The 25,623-nt window shown below is 45.4% G+C and overlaps 1 protein-coding gene across 2 annotated transcripts in view; it reads right to left on the reverse strand.

Annotated features, from left to right (window-relative positions):
* Positions 1-8,330: 8,330 nt before the first annotated feature.
* Positions 8,331-25,623, reverse strand: part of NXN (nucleoredoxin) — a 100,085-nt gene continuing 82,792 nt past the window's right edge. For both annotated transcript variants that reach the window (XM_087883462.1, XM_087883463.1), the window contains 2 exons: positions 19,003-19,127; positions 8,331-11,324 (listed from right to left, as the gene is read on the reverse strand). In XM_087883462.1, the coding sequence (XP_087739588.1) occupies positions 11,142-11,324; positions 19,003-19,127 (308 nt within the window). In that variant the 3' untranslated portion in view covers positions 8,331-11,141. The remainder of the gene's footprint in view (positions 11,325-19,002; positions 19,128-25,623) is intronic.

Raw genomic sequence — 25,623 nt, forward strand, 5'->3', positions numbered from 1 at the left:
TAGTCCTCGACCTACGACCACAATCGAGCCCAACGTTTCCGTTGCTAAGTGAGACATGAAGTGAATTTTGCCCCGTTTTACGCCCTCCCTGGCCACAATTCTTAAGTGAATCACTGCAGTTAAGTTATTAACCCGGTTGGCTAAGTGAATCTGTCTTTTCCCCCATTAGCTTTGCTTTGTGACAAGGTCGCAAAAGGGGGATCAGGTGACTCCGGGACACTGCAACCGTCATAAACATGAATCGGTTGCCAAGTGTCCTGAATTTTGATCACGTGACCGTAGGATGCTGCAGTGGTTGTAAGTGTGAAAAACGATCATAAGTCACTTTTTTCGGTGTCGTCGTAACTTTGGAATGGCCACTGAACAAACTGTTGTAAGTCTCTAGGACTACCGTATTTTTCGGAGTATAAGACACACCTTTTTCCCCCCCAAAAAAGAGGGTGAAAATCTGGGTCCCTCCGAATGTAGCCCCGCCCAGCTTCTCAAAGGGAGGTTTCAGAGGCTGAAAAAAGCATCAGAAACGAAGCTTCAGAAAAGAAGCCCCCAGACAGAGTTTCAGAGGCTTTTTTTTCTGAAGCTCTGTTTCGGAGGCTTTCGGAGGCAGGAAAAAAAGTTTTTTTCTGAAACAGAGTTTCAGAAGTTTCAGAGGCAGAAAAAAAAAAGCAAGACAGACCTCACAACCCAGGAACCTGTTGCTAAAATTCACCTCTGGGAACAGCTGATTGGGGGTATTCTGGGAGGCCGATCCACCTGCCAATCAGCTTTTTTCTTATTTTCCACCCCAAAAACTAAGGTACGTCTTATACTCTGAAAAATACGGTAATATGGCAAGCAACAAAAGAAGAATCAGTAAAGGTTCTAACCAAACTAGGCTAACAAATCTGGAGAAAGACACAATAACTAAAAACATTCTAAATGTTTTTAGAATGGTTTTTTTAAAAAATATATTGTGAGCCCCCCTGAGTCTCCAGAGAGGGGCGGCATATAAATTTAATAAATAATAATAATAATAATAAAATAATAACCAACAGATCGGAAGAGGTTAATCTACATACCAATACCAAAGAAAGGAGATTGAACAGAGTACAGATAGTCCTTCAGAATAAAAGCCTCTGAAAAAAGCTTCAGAATAAAAGCCTCTGAAAGAAGCTTCAGAATAAAAGCCTCTGAAAGAAGCTTCAGAAAAAAAGCCTCCAAACAGAGCTTCAGAAAAAAAAAGCCTTTTTTTCTGAAGCTCTATTTCGGAGGCTTTCAGAGGCAGAAAAAAAAGCCAAAAAAAAGCAATGCACAGACCTCACAACCAAGGAACCTGTTGCTAAAATTCACCCCTGGGAACAGCTGATTGGGGGTATTCCGGGAGCCGATCCACCTGCCAATCAGCTTTTTTCTTATTTTCCTCCCAAAAAACTAAGGTGCGTCTTATACTCCGGTGCGATTTATACTTTGAAAAATACGGTAATATGGCAAGCAACAAAAGAAGAACCAGTAAAAGTTCTAACCAAACTAGGCTAACAAATCTGGAGAAAGACACAATAACTAAAAACATTCTAAATGTTTTTAGAATGGTTTTTTTAAAAAATACATTGTGAGCCCCCCTGAGTCTCCAGAGAGGGGCGGCATATAAATTTTAATAATAATAATAATAATAATAATAATAATAATAATAATAATAATAATAACCAATAGATTGGAAGAGGTTAATCTACATACCAATACCAAAGAAAGGAGATTGAATAGAGTACAGATAGTCCTTCAGAATAAAAGCCTCTGAAAGAAGCTTCAGAAAAAAAGCCTCCAAACAGAGCTTCAGAAAAAAAAGCCTTTTTTTCTGAAGCTCTATTTCGGAGGCTTTCAGAGGCAGAAAAAAAAGCCAAAAAAAGCAATGCACAGACCTCACAACCAAGGAACCTGTTGCTAAAATTCACCTCTGGGAACAGCTGATTGGGGGTATTCCGGGAGGCGGATCCACCTACCAATCAGCTTTTTCTTATTTTCCTCCCCAAAAACTAAGGTGCATCTTATACTCTGAAAAATACGGTATGTGTAATTGTTCTCACTGTCAGGAAATTTCTCCTTAGTTCTAAGTTGCTTCTCTTCTTGATTAGTTTCCATCCGTTGCTTCTTGTCCTGCCTTCCAGTGCTTTGGAGAATAGCTTGACTCCTGTTGTGGCTCCGTTACCTGAGCCTGTGTCATTGGCAGGAGAGGACTCCGAGAGTGAAGGAGAGGAGTTGGCAAGGCCTCCCTCTCCAGGACCCTCCTCTCTGGCAATGCCTTCGGTGTCCGCCGAAGGGCAAGAGATAGGGCCGGGGCCAAGCACGTCCACGCAGCCACAGATGGACAGTGATGAGGGTAATGAGTCTTGGCTGGATCCACGCCAGCATCGCAGAGATAAGCGCGTGCAACAGAAGAAAAGGCGTGCCCGAGATTAGGCTGAGTTACTGGACCACACCCCACAGGGTATAAAAGGGAGCGTGGTGGCCAGTCAAACCTTGTGACGAACAAAGCTGAAAGCTTCCACGCCATTCTGCATTGCCGGACTTTTGCTATAGACTTTGCTGGATTATCTCTGGACTTGATTAATTCCGTAATTATTGAGCTGTTTCTTTTGATGTACCAGAAGTGGGGAGAAGTTATCTCTCCTCTTCGTAAAGAATAAACTCTTGGCAGGCAGCCACTAGGTTGTTGCCAAGTTCCATTATCATAAGGAAAAGGATTTTGCCGGCTGGTTTGGTCTTTAACTCTTGAACGTCTGTTGGTGTGTGTGCGTGTGGGACGGGGACAGAACAACTCCCTCTTCTTTGGGGCAGCCCCTGAGATATTGGAAGACTGCTATCATGTCACCCCTAGTCCTTCTTTTTCATTAAACTAGACATACCCAATTCCTGCAACCGTTCTTCATATATTTTTAGTCTCCGGTCCCCTAATCATCTTTGTTGCTCTTCTCTGCACTCTTTCTAGAATCTCCACATCTTTTTTTAACAGAATGACAAGAGCTGGAAGGGACCTTGGAGGTCAACTAGTCCAACCCCCTGTTCAAGCAGGAGACCCTATATACCATTTCAGACAAATGGTTGTCCAATCTCTTGTTAAAAACTTCCAGTATTGGAGCACCCACAATTTCTGAAGGCAACTTCTGTTCCACTGGGTAATTGTCCTCCTCACTGTTAGGAAATTTCTCCTTAATTCCAGGTTGCTTTTCTCCTGGATGAGTTTCCATCCGTTGCTTCTCGTCTTGCCTTCAAAGTGCTTTGGAGAATAATTTGTCCCCCCTCTTCTTTGGGGCAGATCCAAAGACTGCTATCGTGTCACTCCTTAGTCCTTCTTTTCATTAAACTAAATTTCAGAAGTTGGCAGCCGAGGAATGTTTTTTTTTTTTCCTCACCGGTTCGCATTTTTCACAGATTTCTATTTTTTTTTCTTTTTCCATTTTCATCCCTTGCTTTTATTTGGAAAAAGAACGAAAGTCGGTTCAGACGGCCGAGCTGGCGAAAACAAACTTTTGCCAATGTACACAAAAGAATTCAGATCCTTCTGAGTTTTTTTTTTTTTTTTTCCTGGCTGAAAAAGTTTATACATTGTGCTGCAATAAAATCCACTGGCCCTGTCAAAAACCCACAGAGTGACATCACTTCTTCCCTTTGATCCTTGGCCAAAAAGCCGGACAGGCTCGCTTACGCCCAAATTTGGCTGTGTCTGTTCAGGAGGGGCTTGGCTCCTTTTGGATTTTTTTTAAAAAATATATATTTTTTTTCCCTTGTATCGAACTGCCCTTCCTTTGCAGGGCTCCTGAGATTTTAATCTGTCGTACGTTTTGGAAAGAAAACTGTTTGTTCCAACTCAAACTTAATTTCTTTTTGTCCTGAATGTGTGATTCCCCGTGCATTAAGAGTTTAACGGATTAACAGAGTGGGAAGGGACCTTGGAGGTAATCTAGTCCAACCCCCCGCCCAAGCAGGAGACCCTACAATATTTCTGACAGATGGCAGTCCAGTCTCCTCTCGAAAGCCTCCAGGGATGAAGCTCCCACAACTTCCGAAGGCAACTTCTGTTCCATGGGTTGATTGTTTCTCACTGTCAGAAAATTCCTCTTTATTTCCAGGTTGAATCTCTCCTTGGTCAGTTTCCATCCATTATTCCTTGTCTGGTCTTCAGGTGCTTTGGAGAATAGCTTGACCCCCTTCCTCCTCTCTGGGGCAGCCCCTCAAATATTGGAAGATGCTCTCCTGTCTCCCCTGGTCCTTCTCTTCCCTAGATCAGCCATGTCTTCTGTCCATCTATGGTTCATTCAGATGTCTTTCTTTCTTTCTTTCTTTCTTTCTTTCTTTCTTTCTTTCTTTCTTTCTTTCTTTCTTTCTTTCTTTCTTTCTTTCTTTCTTTTCTTTCTTTCTTTCTTTCTTTCTTTTCTTTCTTTCTCTCTCTCTCTTTCTTTCCCCCCTTCCACCTTCCTTCCCTCCCTCCCTCCCTCCCTCCCTCCTTCCTTCCTTCCTTTTGCTTTGGAAAATAGCTTGACCCCCTTCCTCCTCTCTGGGGCAGCCCCTCAAATATTGGAAGATGCTCTCCTGTCTCCCCTGGTCCTTCTCTTCACTAGACTAGCCAGGCCCAGTTCCTGCAACCGTCCATCGCATGTTTTAGCCTCCAGTCCCCTCATCATCCTGGTTGCTCTTCTCTGCACTCTTTCTAGTCTCCACATCTGTTTTATAGTGTGGTGACCAAAACTGGATGCAGTACTCCAGGTGTGGCCTTACTAAGGCTTTATAGAGGGGTATTAGTACCTCACTTGATCTTGATTGTATCCCTCTGTTAATGCAGTTTAGGATTGCATTTTTGGCTGCTGCCGCACACTGCTGGCTCATATTTAGCATAATTAGCCTATTAAAATCTCTTTTGAAATCTTTTTCCGCTGAAAACCAATTATAGGGAGTTTGTTCGCTTTTGGTGAGACAGAGATATACCTAAATAACTTCTGGTTTTGTCTTTAACTTATCTGCAAGGTTATTTATATACCGCTAGTCCCTGACTTACGACTACAATCAAAGACAGGTGTCAAATGAAATTTGCCCTATTTTATATTCCTCGCCACCGTTGTTAAGGAAAGCGCTGCAGTTGTTAAGTGAATCCGGGCTTCCGCCATCGACTTTGCTCGTCAGGAGTTCGCAAAAGGGGAAATCGCCTGGGACACTGCGACCGTCATAAATATGAGCCAGATGCCAAGCCTCCGCATTTGAATCACTTCATCGTTAAGGCGCAAAAGTTGTTACGAAAAATAAAAATTAAAAATAACTCCGAAGCCAACACAGCTGGTTGAAATCGAAGTCCCAACAACAAACCTAAGATTTCCACCAAGCCAACTTTCATGCTCGTCGTGGGCTTAAAAAATCAGACGCTGGAAAACCGCAAGAGGCATTTTCCAGCCTGGTTTCTTTCCCAGTTAATGAAGGTGGAGCGAATCTTCCGAAACGCTTCTCTTCCAAGGTTTCTCTCCGCCTCTGAGCGGAGCTGCCATTTGCAAGAGGAGCGACTGACAGGAATCCTTTGCTTCTCCCTTGAGGGCTTAGATGTCGTATCTGTTTTCCCTTCCTGGGACTCCCGAATCATTTTTCTCAAATACTTTCCTTTTGGGTTTTTTTTTGGGAAATGAGGCCGGAGAGCTGCTCCTGGCCAGCAGGTGGCGATGTCTTCACTGTAAGGCTAGAAGAGACAACCCATCTCACAGTTCTGTCTGTCTGTCTGATCTATCATCTATATCTATCAATCTACTAATCATCTATTTATCTATCCATTATCTATCAATCAATCTATCTTATCATCCATCCATCCACTATCATGTATCTAATCTATTTATCCATACTACTTATTTCTCCATATTTATCAATCTACCTATCATCCATCCCTATCTATCATCTATCTACATCTATCCATACTACTTATCTCTCCATATCTATCAATCTAACATCCATCCATCCACTCCCTATCATCTATCTTCTAATCTATTATCTATTTATCTATCTGCATCTAACCATACTAACCTATCCATATCTATCAATCTACCTATCATCCATCCCTATCTATCTGTAATCATATCTATCCATACTATTTATCTATCAATTCATACTACTTATCTATCATCCATCCATCTATCATCTATCTTATCTATCATCTATCTATATCCATACTAATCTATCCATATCTATCTATCATCCATCCCTATCTATCTATCATCTATCTACATCTATCCATCCATTATCTCTCCATATCTATCAATCTAACATCCATCCATCCACTCCCTATCATCCATCTTCTAATCTATTATCTATTTATCTATCTACATCTATCCATACTAATCTATCCATATCTATCAATCATCCATCCATCCCTATATCTATCTGTCTATCATCTATCCACTCTACATCTATCCATACTACTTATCTATCCATATCTATCAATCTATCAGCCATCCATCCACTCCCTATCATCTAATCTATTATCTATTTATCTATCTACATCTAACCATACTAATCTATCCATATCTATCAATCTACCTATCATCCATCCCTATCTATCTGTAATCATATCTATCCATACTATTTATCTATCAATTCATACTACTTATCTATCATCCATCCATCATCTATCTTATCTATCATCTATCTATATCCATACTAATCTATCCATATCTATCTATCATCCATCTCTATCTATCTACCTGTTGTCTGTCTATCTACTGTCTGTCTATTTAACTGTCTGTCTGTCTGTCTATCTTCTATCCATACTACTTAGTATAGATTATGGATAGATATTTATCTATCCATAATCTACCTATTATCTATTTTATCTATCTCTCTGTATCTAATCTTTCATCGACCGTGTTTCCCCGAAAATAAGACAGGGTCTTATTTTCTTTTGACCCCCAAAATAAGCACTTGGCCTTATTTTTGGGGAGGTCTTATTTTTGAGGTGCAGGAGGCGATGAGCAGTCACCTCATGACTGCTGCCGACACAGCCACTCATCAGCTGTTCGCCCTGGCTAACCGCTGCGACCGGATGTCCCATCGCCACCTCCCTGTTCTTTGCTAATGGCTTTTGCAGCGGCCATTAGCGTGACAGAAGGGGTGCGGTGGCTAAGGTTGCGGGAGCGGCCGTTAGGAAAGGGCGTGTGGGGTAGGTGGGGCATTTTCCCCCTCCCTCCCCTCCAGCCTCACCTCATGTTGTTTGTGTGGCGATCAACCTGAGGAAATGGCGGGAAACAGCTGTGCATGCGGTTAAATATTTTCAGGGAGGGCTTATTTTAGCACACGCGCTCAAAAGCCCGATTGGGCTTATTATCCAGGAAGGCCTTATTTTGGGACAAACAGGGTATGTATCCATCATCTACCCATATCATTTTCTATCTTACCATCTATCAATCTCTAATCTGTCATCTATCCATCTATATATTTATTATCTCTATCTCTGTCTTTCTGTCTATCGTCCGTCTGTCTAATCTGGCAAGGGTGAGAAATGGTCCCAAGGTTACATACAAACAAGACTTTGTGGTGTTATAGAATACTAACAAAGCATGCATCCATCCATCTCTGTTGTGGCTCCGACAACAAGGAGGCTGGTGTGGTGCTGCGCCAGCAGCCTGTGCAGCTGCCACTCGAGTCGGACAATGAGGAGGCTGGAGAAGACGTGGTGCCAGAGGCGGGGATTCAGCAGGGCCTTCAGAACCTCCAGAAGCTCCCATAAGTGAAGAGGAAGAAGAGGAGGAGCCTCTTCTCGATGCACGGGTGCGCAGAGCTGCCAAAAGGCAGGAGTGGCTCCTCAGGAGGAGGTCTCCTCGAGAGTAAGGCTTGGGGCTAATTGGCTACTCCCTTAGCCTATTTAAGGAAGGACGACGACTGAGGCAATTTGCAGGGAACAACTTTGTTCACTCTCCTTCGCGTCTTGATCTTAGTTCTTATCAGTTTCCTGCAAATTGCTTCTGGGCTTTCTGCCAACCATAGTAAGATTACAATTATTTATTCTTCTTGTAGGCTGTTAAGATGTTTAAGATGTCTAATATACTGGTTTAAATGAATACAGGTACTTCTTACCATTTGTTTAGGGCCCGTTCGGAGTTGCAGCGGCACTGACAAAAAGTGACTTATGACCAAACGGGGCAAAACTCAACCAACCATCTCGCTCAGCAACAGAAATTTTGGGCTCAGTTGTGGTCGTAAGTCGAGGACTACCATACCCGCAGTTCTGTTTTGGAAAGGAAGTTCTTGAATCATCTTTAAAATGGGATTTGTGACAAAAAAATGAAGAAGGCCGCAATGGTGGTACCTCTGAAGCAAATTACAGCGTATTGTGAAATTTATTAGAACCGTTTTTATTACAAAGATCCAATCACCATGTACAGTTTTTACAACTTCCACTTAGCCAGAAGAGGAGAAGACAATGCGTTAATTCCAATTTCCCCAAATCAAAAATCAGCAGAAATCTGCGGTAGAATTTTTATCTACAATACAACTGTTCTACCAAGATGGGGAACAGAGGCAAAAAGAAGAGACATTTGGATTAAAAGAAGAGGGAGAAATAATCTAAAAAATCGTCCTGGATGTTATTTTCCGAGTGGTGTTTTTTTTCCCGCCCCCACTTGCCCCACTTGCTCTCTGTGTGCATTGGGACTACAGATCCCAGAATCCTTAGCAGTTGGAATGTTCCATAGCACCTTGTGGCTTTAAAAAAAAAAGAGGCTGATTTTAATTAATTGCTATAGTTATTACAATTAATGGCTTAGGGTGGTTAAGACTGCGACATTCAACAAAATATCTGGGGTTTGCCCCATGAGTGTGTGTGTGTGTGGGGGGAACGGGTGGGCCCAATTTCAGGAAAGTCACCGAAATAATTAAGTTTATCGTTGTTAGAAACCTTTTGGCGTAGTTTTAATAAATAGCACGATGGAAATAGGCAGAGTCTCTGTCTAGTTAGAAACCTTTTGGCATAGTTTTGATAAATGGCACGATTGAAGTAGGCAGAGTCCCTGTCTAGTTAGAAACCTTTTGGCGTAGTTTTGATAAATGGCACGATGGAAATTAGCACAGCCCCTGTAAAGTCAGGTTGACCACCTGCCAGAAATCCACCGCAGCTCATTTTAAATTTCCCATGGGGGCATTTGGTGGCACGGCACGACGACAACCCCTGCCTCCTTGTGCGAACGATACAATTATCGTAATTTGCATTGTTTGTCTCGCTGCTTCAACCTTTCTATGCTTGGCGAAATAAACGAAGGGTTTTATTTTTCTCGTAAAAAAATGGGGAGGAGGAGGTTGGGGAAAAGAGGAAGAGGCAGGAACACCAAAATTGTTCCCGGCTTGGGAGCGTCACTTCTGAATCCATCCCAGCTATGAACTTAAAAGTTAGAAACCTTTTTGGCGTAGCTTTGAGAAATGGCACGATTGAAATAGGCACGGCGCCCCCTGGCAAAGTCAGGTCGATCACCTTCCAAAATTGCACCACTGCTCATCTTAAAAATCTCCGACTTTGGTGCAAGGCACGACGACACATCCCGTGTCTCCTTGTGCAAATGTTACCATTACACAATCTGGTCATCTCTCATAGCTAAAGCGTACACAAGACCAACTTCTCCCCATTTCACTTTCGACTAAAGGATTCTAGCTGTCCCCTCATCTCCAGGATGCCTTCACAAGAAACACAGACCCACTAGCAGTGGTGAAATCCGATTTTTTTTTTTTACTACCGGTTCTGTGGACGTGGCTTGGTGGGCGTAGCGTGGCTTGGTGGGCGTGGCAGGGGAAGGATACTGCAAAATCCCCATTCCCACCTCACTCCTGGGGGAAGGATATTGCAAAATCTCCATTCCCACCCCACTCTGGGGCCAGCCAGAGGTGGTCTTTGCCGGTTCTCCGAACTACTCAAAATTTCCGCTCCCGGTTCGACAGAAACCTGCTAAATTTCACCCTTGCCCACTAGCCCAGTAACCTCCTTTACCGTCTGTGAATCCAGGCTCTGGGGTCAGTTTTGGATTATATCTCGAGCAAAGCTCGGAGACCGGGTTCAGCGAACCAGGGTTTAGCATCCCGGGGGAACCCAATCCATCGATTCCATGAATCGGCACCCCTTAAAATACTTTTCCTGCCCCCACCCCACAAATCGAAAGACTACATTTTGCAATAAGCTGCAGGGTTTCTCAACCGTGGGGACTTGAGGATGAGTGGACTTCCACTCCCAGAATTCCCCAGCCATCATGTTTTAAAATGAGTGGACTCCAATGCCCAGAATTCCCCAGCCAGCATGCTTTAAGATGGGTGGACTTCCAGAATTCCCCAGCCAGCTTGCTTTAAGATGGGTGGACTTCCACTCCCAGAATCCATAGCCAGCTTGCTTTAAGATGGGTGGACTTCAAGTCCCAGAATTCCCCAGCCACCATGCTTTAAGATGAGGGGACTTCCAGAATTCCCCAGCCAGCTTGCTTTAAGATGGGTAGACTTCCACTCCCAGAATTCCCAACCAGCATGTTTCTAAATCTTGGCAGGTTTAAGCTGGGTGGATCTCAATTCCCAGAATTCCCCAGCCTGCATGCTTTAAGAGGGGTGGACTTCCACTCCCAGAATTCCCCAGGCAGTCTGCTTTACGATGGGTGGACTTCAAGCCGCTATGGTTGAGAAACACAGCAATATGGATAGAGTGCTAACGTCTTCTTGAACGGTTTAGTTTGCTAGTTATATTCTCCGGAAGCGGGATAGAATTGCCAAATTTACCCCAGGCTCGGAGCGTCACTTTTGAAATCCATCCGTTATGAAAACCACTGGCTACGAGGAGTTTTTAAAAATTGTCTTCTGCTTGCCCTTTCTGGATTGCCTCTGGGTACCCCCGTCCGTTTTCCCCTCACCGTCCCCCCCCGCCCAAAGCCAAATCTTCCCCCTCCCCGGAGACCCCTACCCCACCCAACCCCGTTGCTTGCAAAAAAAGCACCTGGAAAGTGTTTGGACAGAGATATTATTCTGGGGTTTAAAACAAGGCACCACGAGGAAATTATGGCCGGCCCGCACCGAAGGGCTGGTGTTGGACCGATCCGGCCATTTTTAAATAGCGTCTAAGAGATGGGGAAAGGGGTGAGAAAAGACCCCCCTCCCACTCCCTTGCCCCAGCTTCGGCTTTAGATAGGCTCAGGTTTCAGTTTATCGGCCAAAAAGTCATTCACGAAAGTTTCCACAATCGGTGGCGTGATCTCTTCGACATCCATGACGTATTTAGCACGGGCTGACATGTCCAAGATGGTGAGGAGAGGGGCAGCTTCGGGCAGGTTGGTGTAATCCCGAAGAGAGTCGGTCATGTCATCCTGGATTTGGAAAAAAAACCAGAAAAAAAGAGAATAAATGACATTAAAATTGGTTTGGGCATTAATGCCAGGGTCAAACATTTATCGCTCGCGGCTGTCCTCCGCTTACGACGGCAACGGAGCCCAAATTTCTGTTGGTAAGTGAGACATTTGTGAAGTGAGTCTTGCCCCACTTTGCAACTTTTCTTGCCACAGTTGTTAAGTGAGTCACTGCCATTCTTTTTTTTATTATTATTAAAGTTTTATTTTCTTTTAATACAAACATTTCATCTTTCATTAAACAGTCCGTCTGAGTACAATTTTAACAGTTAAAACTGTACCACCATATTCATTATTTATATCTGTTCTTATATTAATGCTAATACTTAACATACCTATTATCATAACATTTCTCTTCTTAACTTATTTAACTTTGTAATACATTGCTTTAATATTTGTTCTCTCACCATTGATAAAATAACTCCCATATATTATAAAAGTCAGATTCTTCCTTTCCTTTAATTGCAAGTGTTAATCTATTCATTTCTGCACATTTCTAATATTTTCTTAATCACATTTCTATTCGTAGGAATCTCTTCGCTTTTCCAATTGTGAGGAAATACAATACTAGCTGCAGTTCTTACATGAATAATCAAATATACATTTCCTTTACTATAACTTTCTGGTAAAATCCCCAACAGGAATAATTCAGGTTTTAAATCAATATGTTGTTGTTATATTCTCCAACCACATACAAATTTTTGCCCAATATCTTTTTGCTTCTATACATGTCCACCTGTTGTGGCCCGCCAGCGGCCTGTGCAGCTGGTAGCTGATTACGACAGCGAGGAGGCTGGTGTGGTGATTCGCCAGCAGCCTGTGCAGCTGGCACCTGAGTCGGACAGTGAGGAGGCTGGAGAAGATGTGGTGCCAGAGGCGGGGATTCAGCCAGGGCCTTCACAACCTCCAGAAGCTCCCATAAGTGAAGAGGAAGAAGAGGAGGAGCCTCTTCTCGATGCACGGGCGCGCAGAGCTGCCAAAAGGCAGGAGTGGCTCCTCAGGAGGAGGTCTCCTCGAGAGTAAGGCTTGGGGCTAATTGGCCACTCCCTTAGCCTATTTAAGGAGGAACACCGACTGAAGCAATTTTGCAGGGAACAACTTCGTTCATATTCCTTCGTGTCTTGATTCCAGAAACGTTGGATTTGGCTCTCGTTTCTCTCTTGTCAGCGTTCCTGCAAATTGCTTCTGGGCATTCTGCCAACCACAGTAAGATTACGGTTATCTGAAATACTGTGCCTCAGAATTGAATTATTCTTCTTTGGATTCTTGTCGGCTGTTAAGGAAGTTAAATTAATTGCCCTTGTTCAGAAAAGACTGATTTAAACTGTACTTGTGTTTTTGAACAACTACTAAGAAAGCTCATTAGTAGTCCTTAATTAGTAAACTAAGGTTTGTACAGACTTTGTGTGTGCTGCGTTCTTTGTGGTCCGTAGCTGGAGCAGAATACCACCACATATGATAATACGACCCCGGTGTCTGGTGACATCACACGGTTGTTAAATGAATCTGGCTTGGGGAATCTGGAAAAGGGATCACGTGATCTCCTGGACACAGCGATGGTTGTAAATGTGAGTCATGTTGCCAAGCATCCGAACGTAAATCACTATGGGGACGCTGCAGAGGTCGTTAAGTGTGAAAAACGGCCACGAGTCACATTTTTCCGTTGCCGTCATAACTTTTAACAGTCACTAAGCAAACTGTTCGTAAGTCGAGAACTACCTGTAGGGGAGTCCTTCACATTCATTTAGTGACCGTTGAGGAGTTACAACAGCACTGAAAAATTGACCTGTGAGCGTTTTTCACACTTACGACCGTTGCAGCCTCCTTGTGGTCACGTGATCTACTTTCGACGGCTTGACAACGGGTTCATATTTATGACGGTTGCAGTGTCCCAGGGTCATGGGATCCTGTTTTGCGACCAGCAAAAAGTCAGTGAGGAAGCCAGGTTCATTTTAACAGCCGTCTTCCTAACTCAGGGGTCAGCAACCTGCGGCTCTGGAGCCGCATGTGGCTCTTCCATCCCTCTGCTGCGGCTCCCTGTCGCCAGTTGGCTCCGCAATTGATAGGGCTTTTGGTTAGGACAGGTAGAGGAAAAAGGACGCCATGCTAGGAGGAGACTCTATGGTGGGGGAACTAGATTTCCGATCGGTTCCAGAATTGAATGGGGCTTCCGGTTAGGACCTTTGTGGCTCTTTGAGTATTTAAGGTTGCCGACCCCTGTCCTAACTTAACAACGGCGGTGTTTCACTTAACAAATTGTGGCAAGAAAGTTCGCAAAATGAGGCAAAACTCACTTAACAACTGTCTTGCTTAGGAACAGGAATTTTGGGCTCCACTGCAGTCATAAGTTGAGGACTATTTGTAACTTCAGATGTATTTTTCTACCCCAAATCTAGTTTATTTTTTTTCTACAAGTCTGTGGAAATCTCGAGGATTTGAACAGGAGATAAAACTTTAATATTCTCTCTCTCTCTCTCTCATCTATCTCTATCGATCGTACGGTACCAACCTACCTACCTACCTACCTTCCATCATCTATCTTATCTCCAGTGGTGGGATTCAAATAATTTAACAACCGGTTCTCTGCCCTAATGACCAGCTAGGTAGGCGTGGCTCGGTGGTCGTGTGACTGTATGGGCATGGCCAATTCAACGTCACTCACGTCGATGGGCGCTTCGCCTTAGCTGTTACAATGTAATAAGGGTTAACCAGAGAGGCAGTTTCTGTAAGCAGGGCAATAAAGATTAGGCTAGAAACAACACCAGAATGTTTCAGTTCCTTACAGGATTAGCCCTGTAAAGTGGAAAAAAACAAAATAAGATTTCTTCCAACAACCGGTTCTCCCGAACAGGTGCGAACTGGCTGAATCCCACCACTTCTTATCTCTATTTATATATATACCTATGTATCATCTATCAGGGAGGGAGGGAGGGAGAGAGGGAGAGGGAGAGAGGGAGAGGGAGAGGGAGAGGGAGAGAGAGAGAGAGAGAGAGAGAGAGAGAGAGAGAGAGAGAGAGAGAGATCAGTGGTGAAATCCCATTTTTTTTTCACTACCGGTTCTGTGGGCGTGGCTTGGTGGGCGTGGTATGGCTTGGTGGGCGTGGCAGGGGAAGGATACTGCAAAAACCCCATTCCCTCCCCACTCCTGAGGGAAGGATATTGCAAAATCTCCATTCCCACCCCACTCTGGGGCCAGACAGAGGTGGTATTTGCCGGTTCTCCGAACTGCTCAAAATTTCCGCTACCAGTTCGACAGAATCTGCTTTACACCCTTACAATCCCCAATTTAATTTATTCACTGCATTTTGGAGGACAGCCCCCTCTCCGGATGAGGTTACGGTGCTGATTTGAACGGCCAAAAATTCCACGCAGGCAGAGGACGATGGGTTGAAGACATCCGCCGTCAAAACAGGCCAAGAGATTTCCTAAGATTTCCTAAGGCTGAAAATTTCCTTGCGGTATCAAAACCCCGGGATTAAATTGCATCATCTCCAGCCACGAGGGCAGTCTCTCCTAACCACATTCTAGGCTTCCTTAATTCTGGATTTTCCTGCTTGTAAGCATTTCTCAATATCCGATTTATTCGAAGCTGAAATTCTTTGCTTTAATATCTTTCGGGGGGGGGGGATTTCAAGCCTTCTTCTGCCTGTTTTATTTCAGGTCTCCTGTTTATACTTTGCTTCTCGAAGGCTTGAGGAAACAATATTTTGGGGCGTTCAATTAAATCCTTTTTTTTTTGTACTTCTAAATTTTTGCCTTCTTTAATAGCACCTTCCATTCCTCTCAATTTTATCCCACAAATTACAAATTTTGGAAATAGATTTAGCTGTACGATGAGTGACTGAGCCAAAATTGCATAATTCTCTTTAGAGCAGTGTTTGTCACGCCTGGCAAATTTAAGATGGGTGGAGCTCCCAGAATTCCCCAGCCAGCAAGCTAACTGGGGAGTTCTGGGAGTTGAAGTCCACCCGTATTCAAGCATGCTGGCTGGGGAATTCTGGGAGTGGAAGTCCACCCCTCTTAAAGCATACTGGCTGGGGAATTCTGGGAGTGGAAGTCCTCCCCTCTTAAAGCAAGCTGGCTGGGGAATTCTGGGAGTGGAAGTCCTCCCCTCTTAAAGCAAGCTGGCTGGGGAATTCTGGGAGTGGAAGTCCTCCCCTCTTAAAGCAAGCTGGCTGGGGAATTCTGGGAGTGGAAGTCCACCCATCTTAAAGCATGCTGGCTGGGGAATTCTGGGAGTGGAAGTCCTCCCCTCTTAAAGCAAGCTGGCTGGGGAATTCTGGGAGTTGGAGTCCACCCATATTCAAGCATGCTGGTTGGGGAATTCTGGGAGTGGAAGTCCACCCCTCTTAAAGCATGCTGGCTGGGGAATTCTGGGAGTGGAAGTCCACCCCTCTTAAAGCATGCTGGCTGGGGAATTCTGGGAGTGGAAGTCCACCCCTCTTAAAGCATGCTGGCTGGGGAATTCTGGGAGTTGGAGTCCACCCCTCTTAAAGCATGGCTGGCTGGGGAATTCTGGGAGTGGAAGTCCACCCCTCTTAAAGCATGCTGGCTGGGGAATTCTGGGAGTTGGAGTCCACCCATATTCAAGCATGCTGGTTGGGGAATTCTGGGAGTCGAAGTCCACCCCTCTTAAAGCATGCTGGCTGGGGAATTCTGGGAGTGGAAGTCCACCCCTCTTAAAGCATGCTGGCTGGGGAATTCTGGGAGTCGAAGTCCACCCCTCTTAAAGCATGGCTGGCTGGGGAATTCTGGGAGTGGAAGTCCACCCCTCTTAAAGCATGCTGGCTGGGGAATTCTGGGAGTTGGAGTCCACCCATATTCAAGCATGCTGGTTGGGGAATTCTGGGAGTCGAAGTCCACCCCTCTTAAAGCATGCTGGCTGGGGAATTCTGGGAGTGGAAGTCCTCCCCTCTTAAAGCAAGCTGGCTGGGGAATTCTGGGAGTTGGAGTCCACCCCTCTTAAAGCATGGCTGGCTGGGGAATTCTGGGAGTCGAAGTCCTCCCCTCTTAAAGCATGGCTGGCTGGGGAATTCTGGGAGTTGGAGTCCACCCCTCTTAAAGCATGGCTGGCTGGGGAATTCTGGGAGTTGGAGTCCACCCCTCTTAAAGCATGCTGGCTGGGGAATTCTGGGAGTGGAAGTCCTCCCCTCTTAAAGCAAGCTGGCTGGGGAATTCTGGGAGTGGAAGTCCTCCCCTCTTAAAGCATGGCTGGCTGGGGAATTCTGGGAGTGGAAGTCCTCCCCTCTTAAAGCATGGCTGGCTGGAGAATTCTGGGAGTTGGAGTCCACCCCTCTTAAAGCATGGCTGGCTGGGGAATTCTGGGAGTTGGAGTCAAGAAACCTTAAACTGGCCAAGGCTGAGAAACACTGATCCAGAATCTGCTATGTATACTGTGCGGTCCTCTTCCCACATTATACAACACCCTTGCGAGGTATGTCTCTACCTTCATCCTTTCCTGCTTACTTTAAGGTTGGTCACAATATCCTCTCCTTGGCAGGTTGGCATCCGCCAAGGAGGGGGCCCTTTTTCTCGCCCCCCCACCCCATGTCCCCGGAATACCTTTTTATTATCCCAGTTTTGCCATGCCCTATAAGTGCCAAAACTGAGGAAAAGCCCTTCAGAGGCATTTCTTTGCCTTGACGTTTTTTTCATCTTCGGACCACCAGCAAATGTTTAAATATTTTGGACCCTGCCTCTTCCTTGTTAAATAGCATCCATAATTTGCTTTCTGATGGCAACTGCTCTCCGCAGTCAGTTTTTCTTTTCATTTTTTTTCCCCGCGAAAAAAAGACAGACCCAGAATTATATTTAAGTCAGCAAAAATAAATCTCGCCCCATGAACTGGCTTCATTCTGCGGCTGCTTTTTTGTTTTTTTTTCCCGGAGACTCCCCCCCAATTGCAAAAAAAAAGAAAAAAAAAGGCTTGCTGGATAGAATTTATGGCTGAATTTATTATCTCTCCCGGCTTTGTGTGGTTCTTCCTGGACCTGCCGCGGCCCACCCGCCCACCTGCTTCCCTGCGTCCATCTTGCTTCCCTGCCCCTCCGCAAAATGGCGGATGTGTGTGTAACTCCTGAATGCCGAAGACCACGAGGGGGGGGGGGGCAGGGCTGTTGTCGAAGACACGTGTGTCTGTCTGAAACTGGCCTGCCGTTATTGTTCTCTCCACCTCACCCTTCCCCGCAAGGCACCCGAGACCCCAGCCCGGAGACCCAAAACGATGCACCTTTAAGTTGAACGGGTGACAAAATCCAGAATTCAGTGCCGTGATCCTTTCCATCCTCCTTCGGTTAGGAGGGAAAAAAAAAACCCTGGAATTTGTTGTAAATTCTCCCCCAACCCCGAGGGATTTCCCTGCCCCACACTCTCTCATAGGGTCATTGTGAGGGTTCCTAAGACCGTGTGTGTGTGTGTATTTGGTTTTCCTAGGAACAGGTGCTTTTCCCTGCTCCGAAATTTTTGCGGCTGCCTTGTTTCTCCGTGTCGAGACCCTCTCTGCAAAGACTAATCAGGGAAGAGGGGGGATGTAGAAGAGTCAGCCTTCCCCCCCCCAATCTATCCCCGCAGTTGGCCTCTTCCTTGTGATCCACCCACCCACCCCGCCGCAGCCCCCTTCCCCTCGCAGGGCCGTCGCGAACGGGAGAAGCGTGGCGTCCGATGAATGGGTCATTCAGAGAGCTGTCAGCCGAGCTGGCGAGCAGATGGCAGGGCGAATGAATGAAGTTGTTGTGTGGTTGGGGGCAACCCCGGCCACGGAGTGGGGTCGGAGGAGGGATAGGGGCGTGGGGATTGGGGGCTGCGGGGAGGGGGTGGCAAAGGGGGGGGGGGCGCAGAGGGTCTTTTGTTTTAGGGTTCATCGGGCCGACAACGGACACATTCAGCCATCTCCGGAGCAGGCGTGCAAGGCAGAGTGGGTGGGAGACAAGGGGTGAGGGGAGAAGGACAGAGGGGTGGGAGATGGGGTTGGTGGTCCCGGGGAGGGTGGGAAGTGCTGATGGGCTAAGGTGCCCTTGCTTAACTAAAATTGGAAGCAACAGAATAGAGAAAAGCAAGGACCTCAGCCGGACAGTCAAATGTAGATGAGATCCCGCTCTTCAAGAAATCCTCGACTTGCGACACTTCACTTAGCGGCCGTTTGAAGTGACGACGGCACTGAAAAAAGTGACTTATGACCCGTTTTTCACCCCCTACGGCTGTTGCAACATCCCCATGGCCAGGGGAATCAAAATTCGGAGGCTCGGCAACTGGCGTGTACTTATGACGGTTGCCATGTCCCAAAGTCACGCGATCTCCTCTCCCCCCTTTTTGCGACCTTCTGACGAACAAAGTCAATGGGGGGGGGGAGTTGGATTCACTTAACAACCGTGTGGCTCGCTTAACAACATAATGGATTCACTTAACGACGATGGCGAGAAACTCACTGAACAAATGTTTCATTTAGCGACGGAAATTTTGGGTTCGATTGTGGTCGTAAGGCGACGACCACCTGTAACGAGGCTGCTGCTGAGGCTTCCCAGGTTGTGAAAACGGGGCTAAGGCAGGCCCGATGGATCTAGTCGCCTGTAGGAAGCACAGCTGCCCGTAAACCACGAATGTCTGCTAGTTTTTCCCTTCCCGGCTCCCTTCTGCCCCATACCTCTCCCGCCACGAAAAACAGCAGTGGGGTCTCTTCATCTTTGGCTTTGTATTGGGCTATGATCTTCTCGGCGATCGGCTGGATCAGCTGCTTGGCCGCTTCGGATTCTCCATCGTCGTCGGAATCTGAAACACGGCAACACAGAAGGAGGAATGAGGATCACGTTCCTAAAGGGGGTTACAGACAGAAAAAGGAGGAAGAGAGAGGCAGAGAGAAGAGAGAGAGAAACAGAGAGAGAAAAAGAAGAGAGGATAGAGAAAGAGACAGAGCGAAGACAGAAGAGAGACAGAGAGAAAGAAGAGAGAGAAAGGAGGGGAGAGAGACAGTGGGAAGAAAGAGAGAAAAAAGAGAGACAGAGAGAAAGAGGGAGAGAGAGAAAGGAGGGGAGAGAGAGACAGAGAGAAAAGAGAGAGAGCGCACAGAAAGAAGGAGAGAGAAAGGAGGGGAGAGAGACAGTGGGAAGAGAGAGAGAAAAAAGAGAGACAGAGAGAAAGAGGGGGAGAGAGAAAGGAGGGGAGAGAGAAAGAAGAGAGACAGAGCAGAAAGAGGGAGAGACAGAAAGGAGGGGAGAGAGACAGTGGGAAGAGAGAGAGAAAAAAGAGAGAGACAGAGCAGAAAGAGGGAGAGAGAAAGGAGGGGAGCGAGAGACAGAGAAGAGAGAGAAAGAGAGAGCGCACAGAAAGAGGGAGAGAGAGAAAGGAGGGGAGAGAGACAGTGGGAAGAGAGAGAGAAAAAAGAGAGAGACAGAGAGCAGAAAGAGGGAGAGAGAGAGAAAGGAGGAGAGAGAGAGAGAGTAAAGAGAGACACAGAGCAGAAAGAAGAGAGAGAGAGAAGAGAGAGCAGAAAGAGGGAGAGAGAGAAAGGAGGGGGAGAGAGAGGAGAGAGAAAAGCGAGAGACAGAGAGAGCAAAAAGAGGGAGAGAGAGAAAGAAGGGGGAGAGAGACAGAGAGAAGAGACACACAGAGAAGAGAGACAGAAAGAAAGAAGAGAGAGAGAAGAGACAGAGAGAGATAGGCAGGGAGAGAAGAGAAAAAGAAGAGAGAGAAAGAAGAGAGAAAGGGAGAGGAGAAAGAGGGAGAGAGAGACAGAGACAGAGAGAGATAGAGAAATAAAGATAAGAGGAGACAGAAACAGAGAGAAAGCGAGATAGCGAGAGAGAGAAGAGCGCAGAGGGTAGAGTGCTGTAAACACCTTGCAAACAGTCCTCAAGTTATGGCCACCATGGAGCCTGGCAACTATGGTCGCAAAGTGAGTCAGCACGTAACTGGACCCCTTTTTATACCTTTTTTTGCATTCAGTCGTAAAGCGAATCCATTGTTTGTTACGGGTCAGTTTTCACCAGAACTGGAAGTAAACGCGCGTCGTAAATTGTGGTCATATGACTGCGGGCCAGTTACAGAACCCTCAAAATGTAGTCATGTGACCACAGGGGTGAAAGGTGACATCCAAACTTCAAATCGGAGTTGTACGTCCCTGGGGTAGGGGTGGGGAGGGGGGAGTCCATCCGAACTTTGAACTGTTGCTAAGCAACTGGTTACAAGCCGAAGGACTACATGTGGAAGAATTTCCTCTCCATTTTAGGGTGACTGCTGAAAGTGGCAGAACACACGTTTCAAGTTCCTAGTCCTCAGTCTTCAAGAGCTTCCTTTTTTCTGCTTGGATTCCTAGCTTTTTTTTTTTGGGGGGGGGGCGAGGCCTTTGTTCCCTTTATTTTAAGCATTTCTCTCCATATTTTCCTCCTCCTCCTCTCTGCAAACCCCACTCTCTTCTAACACTGATGATGTTACCTAGTTGGGTCATAAAACGTCTGCAAGAAAACCACCCAAACTCAGAGAGCACCAAGGACCCCCACAGTCTTCCTCCTCCTCCTCCTCCTCCTCCCTTGGATGCTGCGCCGGACGTAAGTGTGAAAAATGGACAGAAGTCCCTTTTTTTGAGTGCCGTTGTAACTTTGAACGGTCCCTAAATGAACGGTTGTTAGTCAAGGACTATATGTGGGGTCCACGAAAAGGCTGGGCCGATGAGCAAAACCTCAGCAAGGTTTGGAAGCGGGAGTGACGAATTTTCGACATGTGGGGGGGGGGTTGTGGGGAGGGGGCGAGAAGCCGTCTGCAACCCCCCCGCTCCCCAAAATGAGCAACCCGGCTCAGTGTTATTTAAACCCCAGAAGAGAATCTGATGCGGACCACAATTCAAATTCCTCCCAGCTTCTTTCTGTGTTTGCATTCAGCGAGAAAACATTAACGGGATTAATCCTGTCTGCCCCCCCTCCCCAAAGCCCCCCCCCCAGGCTCCTTGGCTCAGATCCAGCTCTGGGTTTTTTGTTTTTGGGCTGACCTCTCCTGCGGCTCCCCCACCGAGGGGGGCAAACATCAACGGGGTGAAACCGATTAACAAAGCCCCCCCCCCCCAATGCGAGGCTGGGCAGAGGAAGAGACAGGCAGCGGGGACGGCCCCCCCCAGCCTCAAAAAGGAGCCTCTGCAATGGAGGGCGGGCGTGGGGAGGGGTGAGAAAGAGGGGAGACAGGGAGGGGCGCGTGGGGGGGGGGTGTCTTTTGCTGCCAGGGTCCTTCACTTGAGAAGGGAGCAACTAAGGGGCAGGAGAGAACGCGGAGCCTAAGGCCAATATCGTTTTCGATTGTGTGGTGTTGTGTTATTTTCTTTTTTAAATTATATTATATTTTCTTATTTTTTTCACTTTATTATTTTATATTTTATTTTATTTTATTCGTATTTGATGCTTTCTTTTATTTGATTGTTTTATCTTATTTCAATTGTTTTCTTTTATTATTTTATTAATTTTTTTACATTTTGTTTTGTTATTTTGTTATTTTCTTTTTCTTTTGTTATTTTATGCGGTTGTTTCATTTTTGTTTTGTTTTGTTTTTTATTATATTATATTTTATTATTTTTTTCATTTTTCATTTTATTTTATTTATTTATTTTTAAATTTGATTTATATGCCACCCTTCTCCGGAGACTCAGGACGGTTTACAATGCGTTAAGCATTTTTAATTTTCTAAACAAACATTGAAATCATTTTTTATTCTATCTTTTTAAGAATAAAAATATTTATTCATTCTTTTAATTCTCTCTTTTTTCCTTCTTCTTCTTCCTTTTCTTCCATCTCCCCCCCGAAGTCCGGGATGACCCAAAATAAAATAAAATAAAATAAAATAAAATTAAAATTAAAATAGAAGAGAAACAAACTGATAAAAGAGTAGACTCATAGTCTAAATAATAAATCCGAGATGGCCCAGCGTTGTCCTAAAGAAAGAGAGGAAAATGGCCATTTCTTTTTTTGGGGGGGCGGATGGAGGGGGGGAAAGAAAATTTTTCCTTTGAAAAGCAACAGATTTGGCCACATCTGGGCTCTTCTGGATGCTCACATCTGGTCTAATCAGATCCCATCGTGCCAGCAGAGCAAAAAAAAAAAAAGCATTTTCACCCAAATGAAATATGTGACACATAATATATGTGGCTATATGCAGAATTCTGTAATTATCTGTATTTATATTTATTTATTTATTTAGTCATCTTTATGTAGTATATATTGGAGGTATATATACCCTTTGAGAACTGTATGCAACGAAATTTCGCTTTAATGTATGCTGATTAGTGTACATTCAAAGTGACAATAAAGTTATTATTCTATTCTATTCCAATTCTTATTGCTCTTCCCTTCTCTTCTTCTATTTAAATCTTATTCTCTTCTTCTATTTAAATCTTATTCTATTCTATTCTTATTGCTTCTCTATTTAAATTTTATTCTATTCTATTCTTCTATTTAAATCTTACTCTATTCTATTTCTTATTGCTATTCTACTGTATAATATTCTATTCTTATTGCTATTCTATTCTTCTATTTAAGTCTTATTCTATTCTATTCTTATTGCTTCTCTTCTATTTAAATCTTATTCTCTTCTATTCTTCTATTTAAATCTTATTCTATTCTTATTGCTATTCTATTGTATAATATTCTATTCTTATTGCTCTTCTCTTCTCTTCTCTTCTCTTCTCTTCTCTTCTCTTCTCTTCTCTTCTCTTCTCTTCTCTTCTCTCCATTCCTATTCCTATTCCTATTCCTATTCTATTTTCATATTCTGTTCTGTTCTAGTCAAATGCTGCAAATCTCTGGACCGTTTGGATGTCTTGCTAAATAAATAGACTGAATTTCTGCCCCTCTGGCCAGACACAAAGGCGAGAGAGGGAACCCCACGACTAGACTAACCATTCTCTCCCAGAGTTATCCATCACTGGTGGAGACAGCAGCCTCCCCCCACTTCATTAAACCCACCCAATGTGGGTCGCCTGAAAATGTATTCCTCCCCATCCCGCAAGCCAGGGAAATGTGCTTATTGTGCGAATCCTCCCTTCTTAAGTAGACAGCCAGGAGGGGTGGAGGGAAGGCTTGATGGGGAGCAAAGAGGAGAGGGGCGTAGGTTATGAATTGTGTTTTTTTGAGGGGGGGAGGTAAGGGGAGCCCCCAGGAAAGTGGAGCAGGGAAATATCAGGCTAAATTCAAGATGGCCTCTTCCTTTTCTCCCCTTTTCTTCCTTCTTTCCTCCTTTCTCTTTATTTGTCTTTCCTTCCATTTCTCTCTTTCTTCCTTTCCTTTCCCTTCTTTAATTTTCCTTTCCCTTCTTCATTCTCCTAACTTTCCTTCTTTCTCTCCTCCCTCCCTGTCCTTTCCCTTTCCTTTCTTCTTTCTCTCTCTTTCTCTTTCCATCTTGTATTCCTTATTCTTTCCCCCCCCTCTTTTGCTTTCTTTCATGCTGTTCTTTTTTTCTTCTTCCTGCTGACTGTCTTTTTCTCTCCTTTCTCCTTTCCTTTTTCCTCCCTCTCACTTTTGTCTCGCTATCCTTCCTCCTCCTCCTCCTTCCTTCCTTCCATGGGAAGCCCCCCTTCCTTCCCTCCCTCCATGCAGTCTTCCTGCTATCTCCTCCTTCTTTCCTTCCCTCCTTTCTTCCTTAGATTCTTCCTTCCTTCCCTCCCTTCCTTTCTCTCCATTCCTCCCTCCCTCCCTTATATCCATCCATCTTCTTTCCTACCTTCTTTCCATCCCCCTTCCTTCTTTCTCCTCCTTTCCTTCCCTCCTTCTCCTTTCTTACTTATATTCCTCTTCCCTCTTTCCTTTCCTTTCTCTCCCTCCCTCTTTCCCTTCCTTCCTTTCCTCCCACCATCTCCCTTCTTGCTATCTCCTCCTCCTTTCTTTCCCTTTCTTTCTTTCTTAGATTCTTCCTCCTTTTCTCTTGCCTATTTCCTTTTCTTCCTTCTCTCCCCTCCTTTCTCTCCGTTCCTCCCTTCCATCCATCCATCCATCCTTTTTTATTCCTTCCCTTCCTTCCCCCTTCCTGCTTTCTCCTCCTTCTCCTCCTTTCCCTCTTCCCTTCCCTTCCTCTCCCTCCCTCTTTCCCTTCATTTTTTCCTTCCTTCCTTCCTTTCCCCCACCATCCCCCTTCCTACTATCTCCTCCTCCTTTCCTTTCCTTTCCTTTCCTTTCCTTTCCTTTCCTTTCCTTTCCTTTCCTTTCCTTCTCTTACGATTCCTCCTCTTCCCTATTTCCTTCTCTTCCCTCCCTTTCTCTCTCCATCCCTCCCTCCCTCCCTTCTTTCCTCCCTCCCCCCCTTCCCCCGAACCGCCTTACTTCTCCAATTCCCAAACAGCTTCCATTTTACAAATATCTATTTGGGTTCTGAATGCATTTGTACCCGGGTCCCACGGGGTTGCTACTAAACAGCACACAAAATAATGACAATCCAGACAAAGGCAAAAACCATCCAAGGACCAGAAAAGCAGGTGCTAAAATGTGCAGGGATTAAAATGGAAGCCGGGGGGGGGGGACAAAAACCCAAAATCAGGGGTGAAATCCAGCAGGTTCTGACGAACTGGTAGCGGAAATTTTGAGCAGTTTGTAGAACCAGCAAAATACCAGCTCTGGCTGGCCCCCGAGTGGGGTGGGAATGGGGATTTTGCAGCATCGTTCCCCTGGAGTGGGGTAGAAATGGAGATTTTGCAGTATCCTTCCCCTGCCACGTCCACCAAGCCACGCCCACCAAGCCACACCACACCCACAGAACCGGTAGTAAAAAAAAAATTGGATTTCACCACTGCCCCAAATCTTTCGCTTCCCAGCCTCAATCTCCCCCACGCCCACCCCCGGTCTTCCAAACTTGCTTGGGAACGAAAAGACTGAATCAAAGATGGTGACCGGTATACAGTAGTCCTCCACTTACAACTCCTCACTTAGTGACCGTTCACAAAGTTACAACAGCACTGGGGAAAAAAGCGACTTCACGCCGTCCTTCACACTTCCGACCGCGGTCACGTCCTCGCGGTCACATGATCAAAATCCAGAGGCTGGGCAACTGGCATGTACTCGCGACGGTTGACATGATCCCCTTTGGCGTCCTTTTCAACGGGGAAAGCCAGGTTCACTGCTACTAACTGAACAACTGCAGGGATTTCACTTAACAACTGCAGCAAAAGAGGTCGTAACGTTGGGACAAATATTCGCTTAACAACTCTCTCACACTGCAACAGATATTTTGGGCCCAATTGCGGACGTAGGTCGAGGTCTACCTGTATAGTACTGGTTTCCTTGGGGCAGGGTTTACTATG

The sequence above is a fragment of the Pantherophis guttatus genome, chromosome 1, assembly GCF_059756535.1.
Source record: "Pantherophis guttatus breed Tessera chromosome 1, ASM5975653v1, whole genome shotgun sequence".
Lineage (NCBI taxonomy): Eukaryota > Metazoa > Chordata > Lepidosauria > Squamata > Colubridae > Pantherophis > Pantherophis guttatus.